Source organism: Odocoileus virginianus, chromosome 28 (genome assembly GCF_023699985.2).
Source record: "Odocoileus virginianus isolate 20LAN1187 ecotype Illinois chromosome 28, Ovbor_1.2, whole genome shotgun sequence".
NCBI lineage: Eukaryota > Metazoa > Chordata > Mammalia > Artiodactyla > Cervidae > Odocoileus > Odocoileus virginianus.
The window spans coordinates 16650809-16666225 of NC_069701.1; the positions used below are offsets into that span (position 1 = coordinate 16650809).

The 15417-nt window shown below is 38.0% G+C and overlaps 2 protein-coding genes across 11 annotated transcripts in view; both read left to right on the forward strand.

The window, feature by feature from the left end:
- LOC110151730 (large ribosomal subunit protein eL34-like) overlaps positions 1 to 15417 on the forward strand; it is a 192547-nt gene that overhangs the window by 126897 nt on the left and 50233 nt on the right. The gene's annotated exons all lie outside the window — the stretch shown is intronic.
- PAK1 (p21 (RAC1) activated kinase 1) overlaps positions 1 to 15417 on the forward strand; it is a 160117-nt gene that overhangs the window by 78575 nt on the left and 66125 nt on the right. For 5 of the 10 annotated variants that reach the window (XM_070457253.1, XM_070457249.1, XM_070457248.1 and 2 more), the window contains 2 exons: positions 4100 to 4310; positions 14743 to 14843. In XM_070457253.1, the coding sequence (XP_070313354.1) occupies positions 4121 to 4310; positions 14743 to 14843 (291 nt within the window). In that variant the 5' untranslated portion in view covers positions 4100 to 4120. Of the gene's footprint in view, positions 1 to 4099; positions 4311 to 14742; positions 14844 to 15417 lie in introns of those variants that run through there. The other 5 variants (XM_070457254.1, XM_070457251.1, XM_070457255.1 and 2 more) reach the window with 2 other exon arrangements.

The window sequence follows — 15417 nt, forward strand, 5'->3', positions numbered from 1 at the left end:
TTGTGCTATGTATAGATGAACAAAATGACCTGTGAGTGGATCTATGAAGTGTAAAGAGAGTAAAAACATCTGGAGAAGCCATAGGAAAGGACTGGTTGGAAGGCTTCAGAGAATCTGGAAAGTAGTATAGAAATACTAAGTCCAAGTAAGTTCAAAGGGAAGGTTCAAGAAAGCACTAACTTGTGTTCTATGAGTATTGTTGAAAGTACTGGCAATGTTTAGCATTGAGAAAATAGATTTTGGGGGAGTCTTGAGAGATGATTTCAGGTACCTAAATTTCTATCTGAGTAAGAGGCAGTTGGCCTTTCTGAGTTTCCCTGAGATAGGATTTAGGAGTAATAGGTGCAAGTAATGTTTATTTGTTCATTTGTTGTTATTTTATTTGGTCACTTGTTTGTTCATTTGTTTACCAAATCTTTACTGATTACCTGTTCTGTGCCAGGACTGATATTGGGGATTGTGAAATGACTGAAGTATTCTTGAGTTTATAATCTTAAGTCTGCCAGGGCTGAGAATTGTAGGGAGAGGTAAATGTATAAACAGATAATTGCAATTCAATGTGAGAAGATAAAAACTTAATATAAATGAAAACTTTCTGAATGAGATCACTGAAGATAGAATAGGCTGACTTGTGAGACTGTAGATTTCTTATCATTGGAGGTTTTCAAGTAATGGGCTAGATGACATGGGCTGAAATGCTGTACAAAGGATCCAAAGGTTGTATTCCAACAATAGACTTTAGGTTTTAATAATTGAGAATATTTTGGAAAGTGGAGATCTACCACCAGGAATTTTCCAAACACAGTCTCTTCACTTCACTTCAGTCACTCAGTCATGTCCAACTCTTTGCGACCTCATGAACTGCAGCACGCCAGGCTTCCCTGTCCATCACTAACTCCTGGAGTCCACCCAAACCCATGTCCATTGAGTCGATGCCATCCAACCATCTCATTCTCTGTCGTCCCCTTCTTCTCCTGCCCTCAGTCTTTCCCAGCATCAGGGTCTTTTCAAATGAGTGAGCTCTTCGCGTCAGGTGGCCAAAGTATTGGAGTTTCAGCTTCAGCAAACACAGTGGAAGAACTGAAAAATGAAGAAAAGCATTATCAGAATGATTGAAGCCTTTCTTGGCATGTTCCTGGGGTGTGATCCTGAAAAGGAGTTATATTCAATGCAGCTTTTGGTTGAAGGACTTAAGAGGCAAAGAAGGGCCTGCTGAGGGTATCAGGTGGCTGCAGGGAGTGTAATTTTGGAACTGGCAGTCTGGAGTGGGAAGGTACACTTGAGAACTGAGCCGGTAGAAGTTCTCTTTGGGGGAGCTGAGGGACTTGCGTTGGGGTTTGGGAGGGAAAATGAAGACAGATCTGCAAAACAAAACTGGAAGAAATGGATAAAAAGTGCACCACCCAGAGAGTTGCTTTAGATTGACAAGATTGTCCTTGCTACTTGATTTCTTTTGTTCAAAAAGAGAAGTAAGGAGCAGTTGGTTTGCCAGAGGTAGGTCAGGATGAATTATATAAATAGATGAAGCTTGAATTTGGCCTTAAAAGATGAGTAAAGTTTTCATCAGTCAGAAGAGAGAAATCATCGACAAGAAGCATTAGGTGGTGGGGAAGTGGGATGGGGCAAGAGGAGGGTAAGAGACTACTTGACGAATTCAAGAGAACAGAGATTTCTGAAGTGTAATTTGACTGTAAGCTGTGTTTAGGTATGGTGGCTTAGTTTGTGAGGCAGTTCATTATCAGACTGTGAAGGACCTTAAAATTTCATCTGTACTGATCTCCTTAAGGCAAGCTATATATCTCTGTCAAAATTTTGATTAATAAAAATATTTATTGAATCCACTGTGAATCAGATATAGTAGACTCTTCTGGATTGCAAAGGTGACAAAATCGTGCCTAACCTTTGGATATCGTTCTGGATCCTGGTGAAGATAATTATAACATAACAGTGAAAATAAATGTGATAACCTGGAAGTATACCCATTGCCTTGGGAGTCTGAAAGAGGGAACCTTAACATCTTGAAGATGAGAACATTTAAAAAGGGCTTCTTAGATGAAATAGCAGTTGAAGGATGAGTGAATTTGAGGATAGGAAAGTTGGCATTCATTCTAAGCAGAGGGAACAGCATTTGCAAAGGAATGAAAGTGTGAAAGCAGCAGTATATTTAAAGAAGTTAGAGAAGTTGGGTATGGCTAGAATGTAAGGGGAATTAGAGAGAGTGGTAGTGGTGGGGAATGAAGCTGATGGGTAGAACTGGTTAAATAATGGAAGGGCCTTCAAAACAAGCTAAGGAACTTTAGCTTTTATTTTGGAATGTTACTGAAGGGTTTTGAGTAGAGTGTGAGTGTTTTAAGGTCATTGATGACATGTGGAGAAAGGTTTGGGGAAAAAATGGATGCGAGGGATCATTTAGCTCTGCATTTATTAGAAAATGTTAAAAAGACTACTATAGATTTTGTCCATTTGTTGTTGTTGTTCAGTTGCTAAGTTGTGTCTGATCTTTGCGACCCCATGGAGTGCAGCACACCAGGATTCCCTGTCCTTCACCATCTCCTGAAGTTTGCTCAGGTTCATGTCCATTGAGTCGGTTATCTAACCATTTTGTCCTTTATTGCCCCCTTCTTCTCCTGCCCTTAATCTTTCCCAGCATCAGGGTCTTTTCCAGTGAGTTGGCTCTTCTCATCAGGTGGCCAGAGTATTAGAGATTCAGCTTCTGCATCAGTCCTTCTGATAAATATTCAGGGTTGATTTCCTTCAGGATTAACTGGTTTGATCTATTTGCAGTCCAAAGGACTCAAGAGTCTTCTCCAGTACTATAATGCATTAATTTTGTCCATAGCATTGAAGTAATTGACTTTTAAAGCAGTGGTATTCAATTCTGGCAGTCACTGAGATCACTAAGTTTTAAAATTATAAAATTTTGGCCTTAATTATGGCCAGCCATACTAAATCAGAATTTATGGGGGTCAAACAAATACATTTGTATTTCTGAAAAGTTCTTGGTGATTATTATGCTTTTTTTTTTTAATAATTAGAAACTGTAGTTTCTAAAGCACTGTTGTATTTCACTCTAAGGAGCATACATTCTAAATGGTCATGGTTAAAGATATAATTTCCATTGTAGTATGAAAGAATAATGAAAAACTTTATTAACTCTGGATATATTTATATCTATTGTCAAGCCTACTTATTTAAGGTAATAACATCTATATTCATTAAAACTATTGATTCCATATGATGGGAATTTTTCCTGCTTTCTTTTAGATTTTATTCCTTCTATTTCTCAGAAGCATTAGAAATCGCCTGTAAATTCAGTGCTGTATGGGATAAGATGGTTGTGCGTTGATCATTGTGTATTTAGAACAAGGTCAAATTTTAGTGGAAGGAGATCCTGGAGAGATGATGATAAAGGTCACGGGTCAGCAAACTTTTCCTGTAAAGGACCATATAGCATATATTTTAGATTTGTGAACAACCTAAATACTTTAGGTCTGTTACAGCTACTCTGCTTTGCCATTGGAACATGAAAGAAGCCATAGAAAATAGGTAAATGAATGGATGTGACAGTGTTTCAGTAAAACCATTTACAAAGCCAGCAGTATTACTGACCTTTGATATAGTAATACAGTTCCTACCAGAGAAGGAATGATTTTTCTAAGGTAATGAAATTAAGGCTTGGCAGAGAACTCACTATGTGGAATTCTGTTGGTAATCTTCATGTGAATATATAAATGGAAACCAAGTGATTAAGGAATTTCTCTAAAGCCTGTACGTAGCACATGGATTCATACTCAGTTTAGCTAGGCCAAATTTCTGCCTTTTAAACCACATCATTATGGTTTTTTGTACTTTGGAATGCCTTAGGAGGATGAAGAGAAAAGCAAGAACCTTGTGAATTTTCAGCAGTGCTTAGGATTAAGTAGGTATTCCATCTTTGAGTATGGTGAATTAAATAAAATAGCAGTAGTCATGGAATGCAGTAGAAGGGCTTGAGGTGAGCCCTGGAGAAAGGGTTGTAAAATTTGGATTTTTCTAAAATTTCCAAAATGTATTTCCTTTTGGTCAAAAATAAGAGGTTTGTTCTTCTTTCTGATTCCAGTAGCTGCTGCTGGTGGTGACGATGTCAAATAACGGCCTAGACACTCAAGACAAACCTCCAGCCCCTCCGATGAGAAACACCAGCACTATGATTGGAGCTGGCAGCAAAGACTCTGGAACCCTAAACCACGGTTCCAAACCTCTGCCACCAAACCCAGAGGAAAAGAAAAAAAAGGACCGATTTTACCGAGCCATCTTACCTGGAGATAAAAGTACAGTATTTCATTTCTTTCTCATTGTTTGTATACTTACATTTTTTTTTTTTTTTTGGTAACCTGAATAAAATATTTGTTGTTTCTTTCACCTAATTTTCTTTTAATCCCCCTTTTTCTCATTAAATAGTTTCTTTGTCTTTTTTCCTGAAATGACTGAAGTCAAATAGAAAATAGACCCATTTTTATACTCTATTAATTATATCTGAGCCAAATTTGAGGGAAATAATTAATGCTGTTGCTAGATCTCAGTCAATCTGAATTTACTTACTTTTTGAGTTCATGACCTCACAAAATGTGAGAAATATTGAAATGTCTTCATTTGGAAATTTTTTCTCCCCAAACTAGTTTCATTTGGAAGGTCTTCTTTCCAGATTTTTTGATTGGTTCTTCTTTAGTCATATGTCCTAGACTTAAACCCAGATTTAGGGATTAAATATCAGTAAGAAAGACAAGTAATAGCTGAGGTAAAAAAAAAAAAGTAGGCCTCAACATGACTTCACTAAGAAGTAATGCTAGGGAATTCCCTGATTCCCTGCAGTCCAGTGGTTAAGGTGTGACACTTTCAGTTAAGGCTTGATACTTTCACTGGAGGCCTGGGTTCAATTCCAGGTAGGGGAACTAAGTTCCCACAAACCATGTAGTCCAACCAGGGCTCATTTCCTCTTTATGAACAAAGCTTTTAGAATAATCAGGACTTTAACAGTGTATCTAATGAAGTCACTGATATCCTATGAATAAGATAGTGAAATAGAGGGTTAGTTTGTCCACAAGAATAAATGACTTTGGTTTGACCACCCAGATATGTAAGTGGCTGTTGAAATGAAGTAAAGTTCTCAGCCATGTTTGTAGGGCTTGTTTCTTATGCCATCTTTCTTATGGCATGCTGAAAAAATTGCCCTTTTGTCTACAAATAGTTATCATGAGCTTCTCACTTAGGTAGCCCTGGTTCAGATCCTGGATTCATCACTTAATAGCTCTCTAACCTTAAGTATGTCCAGTTAAATCCTTTGACTTTTAGTTTCCTGTGTCTAGGAAAGGTTGGGATTTAAAATTTTTGTGCTTCACTAAGAAAGTGAAAAGATAACCCACAGAGTCGGAGAAAAAATTCCCAAATCATATATCTGATAAGGAACTTATAAAAAATACATAACGAATTACCCATATGACCTAGAAATGAAAAATTATGTCAACACAAAAACTTGTACATGGATACTTGTAGCAGCATTATTAATAATAGCCAAAAAGCAGGGGCAGCTCAAATATTCATTGAGGATGAATGGGTAAATAAAATGTTATATATCTATACAAAGAAATAATATTTGGTAACAAAGAAATGAAGCCCTGACCCATACTACAAGGTGGGTGAACCTTGAAAACTGGTGAAAGAAACCAGTCCCAAAGGACCACATATTATATAATTCTGTTTATATGAATTATTCAGGCAAACTCATAGATAAAAAATAAGAGTGTTGCCTAGGGTTGTAGGAGTTGGTGAATGGGATTAGGGAGTGATGGCTAAGAGGCGTGGAGTTTCTTTTTTTACTTTTTATTGGTGTATAGTTGCTTTACAATGTTGTGTTAGTTTCTCTTGTACACAAAGTGAATCAGCTAAAGATACACATATATCTCCTCGTTTTTGGATTTCCTTCCCATATAGGCCACCACAGAGCACTGAGTCGAGTTCTCTGTGCTATACAGTAGGTTCTCAGGGGTTTCCTTTTGGGTCACGAGAATGTTCTAAAATTGATTGTGGGGATGGTTCTCCAGCTCTGTGAACATATTGAGCCATTGAATTTAACACTTGGAGTGAATTTTATAGTATGTGAATTTTATCTCAGTAAAACTCTGTTAAAAAAAAACAACAGCTGATGGAGGCATTTAAACATCATTGGAACTGAGGAGATGACCTTATGTATTGAATTGGGAGGTAGAGATCTAGATATTGTTATAGTCTTGGTTCTCTCATAAATTGGCTACCTGGTTTGGGTCAGGTATTGGCTGTGAACTTAAGTGCCTTCATCTAAAATGTTACAGCTACACAGATATAGGGATCACATTAGTGATACCAGTGGGGAGAAGGAAGAGGGTTGTTATGGGATTATATGAAATCATGTGTGTGAAACCTTTGAAAATCATAAAGTGCTGTAGAATTTAAAGAATCTTTTACTCAATAAAAAGTAATTAAAAGATAAAAAATTGGTCAAACAAGTTGAAATACAGTCTCTTACAGTTTTGAAATCCTATAATTATGTAAATGAGATATAAATATGAAGTGGGATCAGGTTGTATATTATGAGAAACAAAACTAGGCCATTGTGAAGTACTTTGATCAGCAATAAAGCTGTAGATTGCAGAAGTTCTTCTAGAAATCCTTGTTGAGTAACCCTAGGCCAAATCTGTTCTGAAAATAAAACTCATAGCTCAAGATCAAAGCATAGAAGTTTTCTGTAAGTTCAAAGCGTAGAGGTAGAAAGCATATAGTTATGAGAAGTTCTTGTGAAATGATCTGGTGGCCTCTTTTTCACTCCCTAGTTTTGGATTTCCTATACATACCCTGAACGCATAGGTTTTACTCCTTTGCTTTAATACTTTGCTGTGCTGTGCTTAGTCATTCAGTCATGTTCACCTCTTTGTGACCCTTTGGATTGTAGCCCGCAAGGCTCCTCTGTCCATGGGGATTCTCCAGGCCAGAATACTGGAGTGGGTTGCCATACCCTTCTCCAGGGGATCTTCCCAACCCAGGGATCAAACCCAGGTCCCCTGCATTGCAGGCAGATTCTTTACTGTCTGAGCCACCGGGAAGCCCTATTAGATGGCTGTAATTAATGCATACATCAAAATGAAATAAATGAGTTTTTTTCCCTTTGTTTGTAAATTATATTCAGCTTGATTTCATTCAACCAATAGGTATTTGTTGACCTGATGCTTTGTGCTTGACTTAGCCCTAGAGGGATACATAGCAGTGTTGGCAGTCTTTGAAGTAGTATGCCCTTCATAAATTATTTGAGAATTTATACCTGCTACAGAGTAATGAGCTAGAATTGAGTTTAGAGAACCCGATTGAGTCCTACCTCTAACATTGATTAAATCTGTGATTTTTTTTTTTAAGTCCTTTTACCTGTTTATTTTAATCCCTGTATCCTTAACTGTAAGGTGGGAATAATTATAATTTCCAGTCATCCCATATTATGAGTAGGCTATTGTCATTTCATGTAGTGGATATCAAAGCATTTTTTAAACTGTAAAACATTACAGAAATATGAATTTTTTTAAAAGGGAAACCTCATTTCCTGTTTGATGTGGTATCTTTAACAATTCATTTTCAGTTGGAGAGGCTAAAGCTTAGAGAAAAGTAAATTTATCAAGGTCTTACAGCTGGAAGGTGGCAGGAATGAGTGTGAAACTAAATCTTTGTAAAGTATCTACCACGTCACAGAATACTATCTGTTAATTGTTCCCAACCCAGATTACACATCTGACTCTTAAATGGTTCTTTTTTGAAATTGATGCTTGGGTCCTACCCATACTTTTGGAGCCAGAATTTCCATAGGGGAGCCTGAAAGGCTATAGTCCATAGAGTTGCAAAAAGTTGGACACAACTGAAGCGACTGAGCAGGCACACAGTCTTTGGGTCTAAGGGGATTTGAAGAAGAGAAAGAAGAGTTCTTTGTGGGCTGCATTAGTGGTTGAGACTTGAGCTGGCAATGGGTAGAATGTCTGTAGTCATCACCTAATGCTTACCTCCAACATGGCTTTAGTGTGTGCCTGGAGGGATGCATAAATGATTGTGAGAAGATGTAATTGAGGGCCTGTGATAGGTGGCGCTGAGTTGCGGAATTCCATGTGGGAAAGTCTGGTTCCTGTGGTTAGGATCTGGAGCCTTTGGTTTATTCTAAGAAGTTCTTCAGCATTTAGTTTGGAATTTTTTTCTGGCTGCATTTTCACAACCAAAGTGGAATTCTCCAAGCTTGGGAAGAGTTTAGCTAAGTTAATTTTAAAACTGGACTACATCAGTGTTTATCTCTCCAAGTTTGGAGTGTTTTACTGCCTTGAGCTCAGATTAGCTCAGCTGAACCCATGAGAGGGGCTTCTTAAAAATAAATCTTAAAAAAAATAAAGTCAATGATTTGTGCTGGAACTTGGATAGCTGTACTGCAACTTGGGATTTTGCAATGTCAGCCTTATTTCCCATGCTACCAGGAAGTCAAATGGAATTAGCCAAAGATACGGTTAATATTAATATTAGGATGGATGGGGTTGTAGACTTCTTTTTCCACTTTATTTCTGTAAGTCTGTGATCTCTGGTTTCATGAAATCAGGTGATTCGTTCTTTTTCCTCAGTCACAATTTCTCTGTCTTAATGAGTGGGTGGGTAAATCCTACTCTGACACTTTGCTTTATTAATAATAATTCATGTTTGTAAAGCTCTTTAGCTTTTATAAAACACATGCATTCTCTTCACCTTAGTTGATCCTTAAAATAGTAATAGTAATAAATGCAGAAATAACAAATAGTACTAACACAATAGTAATAAGCATAACATTTGTTGTTATTTAGTTGCTTGGTTATGTCTGACTCTTTGCAACCCCATGGATTACAGCACACTAGGCTCCTCTGTCCTCCACTGTCTGCCAGAGTTTGCTCAGATTCATGTCCATTGAGTTGGTGATGCTATCTAACATCTCATCCTCTGCTGCCCTCTTCTCCTTTTGCCTTCAGTCTTTTCCATCATTGGGGTCTTTTCCAGTGAGTCAACTCTTTGCATCAGGTGGCCAAAGTATTGGAGCTTCAGCTTCAGTATCAGTCCATTCAATGACTTTTCAGGGTTGATTTCCTTTAGGATTGATTGGTTTGATCTCCTTGCTGTCCAGGGGACTCTCAAGAGTCTTCTCCAGCATTACAATTTGAGACCATCAGTTCTTTGGCTCACTTATTATATTAGGAGCTTTGATGGTTGTGAAATATACCAGTTTTTCATGGAGATAAATATTTCACTTTGTAGACAGCAAACTGAGGTAACTCAATTTAAATAACTTAACCAAGGTCTAGTTAGGAGTGGCTGATGTGAGATTGTAGCTCTTTTCTGTGATTCCAGGGACCTTTCTACTCTACAACTGTGATACTTTTGTGCTCAGAGAGTCAAGGACTTGCCCAAGGTCATATGACACATAGTTACATGGAGTTTGGCATTTGAAGTATTGTCCTGACTTCTGGACTGGCTCTTTAATTTTTCTAAGTCCTCCGACACCAATGTACTGTTTGAAGGCTCCCGTCCTATAGATGTTCAGACTAATGCCTTTGGTAGAACTGATTTGGTTAGTTCTTTTAACTCATTTTAAAACAAATTTGCATTTAATGACATCCATTCATATTCACTTAGTCTGCAATATAGGGAAAGCACAGTGCATGTAGAAGAAGCTCTGTTGGAGTTCAGGCCCTTGAGGTTATTACCATTGACCATCCCTGACTTTGTGACCTTTGGTGAGTTGCTCTACCTTTCTTCATCTCAATTATCTAACCTGTGAAAGTGAAAGTGAAATCGCTCAGTCGTGTCCGATTCTTTGTGACCGCATGGACTGTAGCCTACCTGGCTCCTCTGTCCGTGGAATTTTGCAGGCAAGAGTATTGGAGTGGGTTGCCATTTCCTTCTCCAGGGGATCTGCCCGACCCAGGGATCAAACCCGGGTCTCCCGCATTGCAGGTAGGCACTTTACCATCTGAGCCATGTGGGAAATCAACCTGTAGTATGGGTACATAATAATATTTATCTCTTAGAGTTGTTGAGTGGATTATTATTATTTTTAAAATATTTATTTATTTGTCTGCATTGGATCTTAGTTGTGGCATATAGGATCTAGTTCCCTGGCCAGCGAGGGGACCCGGGGCCTCTGCATTGGGAGCACAAAGTCTTAGCCACTGGACCACCGGGGAAGTCCCTGATTGGGTTATTAAAACTAAAGGTGCAAACTGAAGCTTTATTAACAGTTGGTAGTAATTTTGTGGCTATTATTGCTTGCTGTCATGGTTTTCTTTTGAAATCTGTGATTAACACCTAAAAGTTGTTTGAGATGTACAAAATAACAACTGTTAATGAGGTTCCTCCAAAAATGAATTGAAGAGTGGTCCTGGGAAAATACCTTTCTCTTCTTGTATGTAGGCTGTATTTCCAGTTGGTTTAGACAGAGCTATTGGAGGGGGCCACATTAAAAAATTTTGTGCACTAGGACTAAGCAGACCCAAGGAAAGGTTTCCCAAGAAGTTCTTAAGAGTTCTCTGTAATGTCAGAAGCAGAACTGTAAACTCTGGACGTGGGCCTAGCTCTCTGGGACACGTACTCAATATTTGAAGCTGAGGCCAAAATGATAAGCCTCTTGAAACTGCTAATCTCAGATATTCTTTATATGTTCAAGTGTTAAGTGATTTCATTTTCCAGGGTCTCTTTTCTACAGACTATTCATCCTGTGAACCACTCTCTTTGTTTCCATTACCAAGGTTCCTTTTGACATTCTGTGCCTGTGATGGGTATATTATATGGCATATTAATAACATATCATAGAAATAATATATAAAAATATTAGATCTGGAAAACAAAAAATCTAGGTAAAACATAAAAATAATGTAAAAGTGTTCTTCCCTACAATCTTTTAACTGACTAGATCAGGAGAAATTTAGGAACAGAAAGCAATTCTAAAGCCTTGCAACATGTCCAGTGCATTCTAGCTATGAGTAAGACAGATGGACTTAAGTCATAAATGAATGCTTAATTTGGGCCATAGCAAGCCCTTCCCTTTCACAAAGCATCTGCTTCTGAAAGGAAAATTGCCAAGTGTAAAAATAGCTTAAACCCTAGCAGTTGGAATGTAGGCAAGTGGTGCTCATTAAGATACTAAGGGAAGAACCTTTGGAATCAGACCTGGGTTCAAATTCATCTCTTACTAGCTGTATAAGCTTGAGCAAATTATTTAACTGCTTTTAAGTTTCCTCATCTGTAAAATGACTGTAGTAATAATATATCCCATAGGATTGTGACAATTAAGGAAAATATTCTAGTATCTTATATGTGGTTAGCTCTTATTTAATGTTATTTCTCCTCTTCATAACAGAGGAAGTTTTCTTGATGCAGCTTGAAATTGTTTAGAGGGGATAAAGTAGTAGAAAAGGGCCTTGGCTCTAAAGCCACATTTAAAAAAAATTAAATTACTTACATAACTGTAGACAAGTCCATATTTCAGTTTCATAGTGTCCAAATAAAAATTGATTCTCAGGATTGTGGTGATTATGTGAGATGATATATATGAAGTACCTATTAAAACTGTGGGATGCTGTGTCAGGAAGAGATGTAGTTACAGGGCTTTGAGAGTGCTGACCTTTCTGTTTTCATAGACATTTGGAATGTAGGAGCTGAAAGGGCACTTAAGATCATCTAGTTCATTTTCCACATTTTTCAGATGAGAAAACTGACAACCTGCACTATGTGGTATAGTAGAGGCAAAACTGGCCTGGATTTTTTAGACCTTTTTGTCCTCACCTTCCCTAGCTTCCCACTCGGCCAAAAGCTGCCTTTCTTTAGGGTTGTGTTGGGTCTATTGGAGGCATTAGGACTTCAGAATATCTTTTGGCCAGTGTATTAAGCTACCACAGAACAGGATTTTAAAACAGGATTGTGTACTTCAGGTCAGAGCTGGTAAAAATGAAGCATGCAGTCCTGCCCTGGAGAGAATTTGCATGTCTTAGGCAGATTCCTTAGATTCCTTGCCAGGTTGAGTTAGGTGTCTGATCATTTGTTCTTTCTTCACTCAGTGTCTGAACACCTGTTTTATGCCTGGCTTTTGCTAGCTGTTGGGGATTCATGGTAAGTTGGACATGATCCCTGCACTTAGAACTGAGTCTGCTTAGAAAAATAAACTCTGAAAGTAGGCAATAACTATCATGGATGTGGGAACAGAGGGGAAGGTGAACACCCCAGTGCAGGGATCAGAGAAGACTTCACAGAAGAGATGACCTTTAAGCTGAGACCTGACAAGGATAAAGGAAAGGGTTTGTGTGGTGGTGTGGCAAGGGAAGGGAAAGGGAAAGACAGGATTTATAGGCAAAGGGAGTAACTAGAGACAAAGTCAAGAGGTGTGGAAGAGCACATTATGTGCTAAAGGTGGACCATTACCACTGGTTCCGTGTATTTGGTGTAGACTGTATGAAACCTAAGTACAAGCATGCCTTGGAGATGCTGTGGGTTTAGTTCTGATTACCCCAATGGAGTGAGTGTCACAGTAAAAGGAGTCGTGTGAATTTTTCTGGTTTCCAAATGAATATAAAAGTTATGTTTACACTGTACTGTGGTCTATTAAGTGGACATTATTTTTAAATAAACAGTGTACATACCTTAATTGAAAAATATTTTAATCACTAAAATATGTTAATCATCATCTGGTAATGCAAGGTTGCCCAAATTATCAATTTGTAAAAAGTACTTCGTTACTGTGAAGTATAGTAACTCCAAGCATAGTGAAACAAGGTTTTCCTGTAGTGGGAGATAAAGTAGAGGATATGTCTGTAGAGCAGAGTTCTCAAAGCCTGAATGAAAATTTTTTCCAACCCAATATTTTATTAAAAAGCTTTTTTATTGGGGTTGGTTAACAATGCTGTGTTAGTTTTAGGTATATAGCAAAGTGAATCTGACATACATATACCCACTCTTTTTTGAATTCTTTTCCCATGTAGGCCATTATTGAGTATTGAGTAGAGTTCCCTGTGCTATACTGTAGGTCCTCATTATCTATTTTATATATAGTAGGAGTGACAGAATACAAAGGCTTTGGGGCTGGGAGGGAGCCCGAAGACCTCAGTCCTGGCCCCAGATCTGCTGCTAACTTGCTCTGTATCTTGGAAAGGCTACTTAACTTCTTGAAATTTCTGGTTTCTTCTGTCAAATGGGCACCAGTGTCACTATCCTACTTGTTACACAATTGCATTGAGGCTCCAATAGACTAGGTCTAGCTAATACCAAGACCTGAAATTCTTTTTGGTTGGGAGAGGGTTATATTCGTTTGCTAGAGCTGCTGCAACAAATTACCCCAAACACGGAGCTTAAACAAGAAATTTATTGTTTCAGTTTGGAGGCTGGAAGTCCAAGATGAAGGTGTTTGTAGGGTTGGTTCCTTCTGAGATCTGCGAGGAAAAATTTGTTAGGCTTGAAGAAGCACTGCTCTGATCTCTGCATTTATCTCCTGTGTGCATTTGTCTCCAAATATCCCCTATTTATAAGGACGTTGACAGGATTAGGGACTGAACCTACTCCAGTAATACCTAATCATATTTTAAATAATTATATCCGCAATGGCCCTGTTTCCAAATAAGATCATACTGTGAGGCACTGGGAGTTAGAATATATGAATTTGGGGGGAACACAAGAGTATGACAAGGACACAATAACTGTAAATATTGAAGCTTTTTGTGCCAGATCAGCAGACCTTCAGCGAACACCTACTTGATGCAGCACCCTTGATGATTACAGATATTTGGACTTAATGATTCTCTGAGGTCCTAGCCTAGGGAGGCAGCATAGAATAGTGGTTTAGAACTTAGGGCCTGGGCCAGGCTGCCTGGATTTGAGTCTGACTGCTGCCGTTACTAACCATTTGATCTTGGGCGAATAACTTAGTCTCTATGCTTCAGCATCTTTATCTGCAAAATAAGAATGATAGTACCTGGCTGATAATGTTGCTGTGAGGCCACAGTGAATATTATTACATATGGAGAACTTGAATTGATACATAAGATACAGAGATATATTTTACAGTGCAGGGCATATAGCCAATATTTTATAATAACTTTAAATGGAGGATAGTTTATAGAAATACTGAATCACCTGAAACTAATAATGTAAATCAATTATAATAGAAAAAAGTAACTTGAATCATTACACTTGATTAATTATTAGATACTCATTTTAAGAAACGGTTTCCAAATCTAAAATTCCATAATGTGGAGAACCTTAAAGTGATCTATAATCAAGAATCAAAAGGTTGAAGCAGGTTCTAGAAGCTCATAGAATGTAAGATGTCTGGGTTGGAAGGCTCTTTAGAGACCGTTTACTTGAGTCTTCTCATTTTGCAGATGGGGAAACCAGGGTTCAGAAAAAGGAGGTTAGTTGCCCTGAATCAACAAACTCATTAGTGGTAAAACCAGGACATTCTGATAAACGTTCTTTCTGCTCCTGGCTTACTTTAGTTCAATGAAAAAATTAAACCTTTAATCATGAATTGAGCATCTACTTCAATCTAAGTCTGGTTTTGGGCTCTGTAAATACACAGGTGAATTTGTATCATAGACCTTGTCCTTTAAAAGAGCTTAGAGCTCAACAAAAGAGCTAAATAAATAAAGATGTAGTAATATCCTTGCTTTTATCTCCTTTTTCTTGTTTCTCTTGCAGCAAATAAAAAGAAGGAGAAGGAACGGCCAGAGATTTCTCTTCCTTCAGATTTTGAGCACACAATTCATGTTGGTTTTGATGCTGTCACAGGCGAGTTTACAGTAAGTTTTGGGTCACAGAAAGACGTTTGGTCTTTCAGAGTTCTGGCTATGCACTGTTAGATTTGATCTTTTCTAGACTTCCTGATACTTCTGTCTTTGCCTGAGACCCTTATTACTGTCGTCTCATGTTCTTGAGAGGACTGTTTCTGCACTTCCAGAATTGTACCAGAGAAGCCTTTGAATCTCCATTCCTTGAATAGACCTCGATTAAATGGCCTTTTGGCAGGGACTCTGTGCTGGGCATTGATGATCCAGAGACAAATCAGACAAGGTTCATGCTTTAAAGGAGGAATAGCCTGGTGAGGAGCAAACATCTCAAGAAGTTAACTGATACAGTAAGATGTATTGTAAGAGAGGCCTGTGAGAAGCTCTGAAGGCAGAGAAAGGAATGACTAAAATCTTTAGCTGCTATCAGTTATCAAAATTAGTTCTTTTAAAAAAGTTAAAAAAAATTGTTTTTATTTTATATTGGAGTATTGCTCCTTGGAAGGAAAGCTGTGACAAACCTAGATAGCTTATTAAAAAGCAGAGACATTACTTTGCCAACAAAGGTCTGTGTAGTCAAAGCTATGCT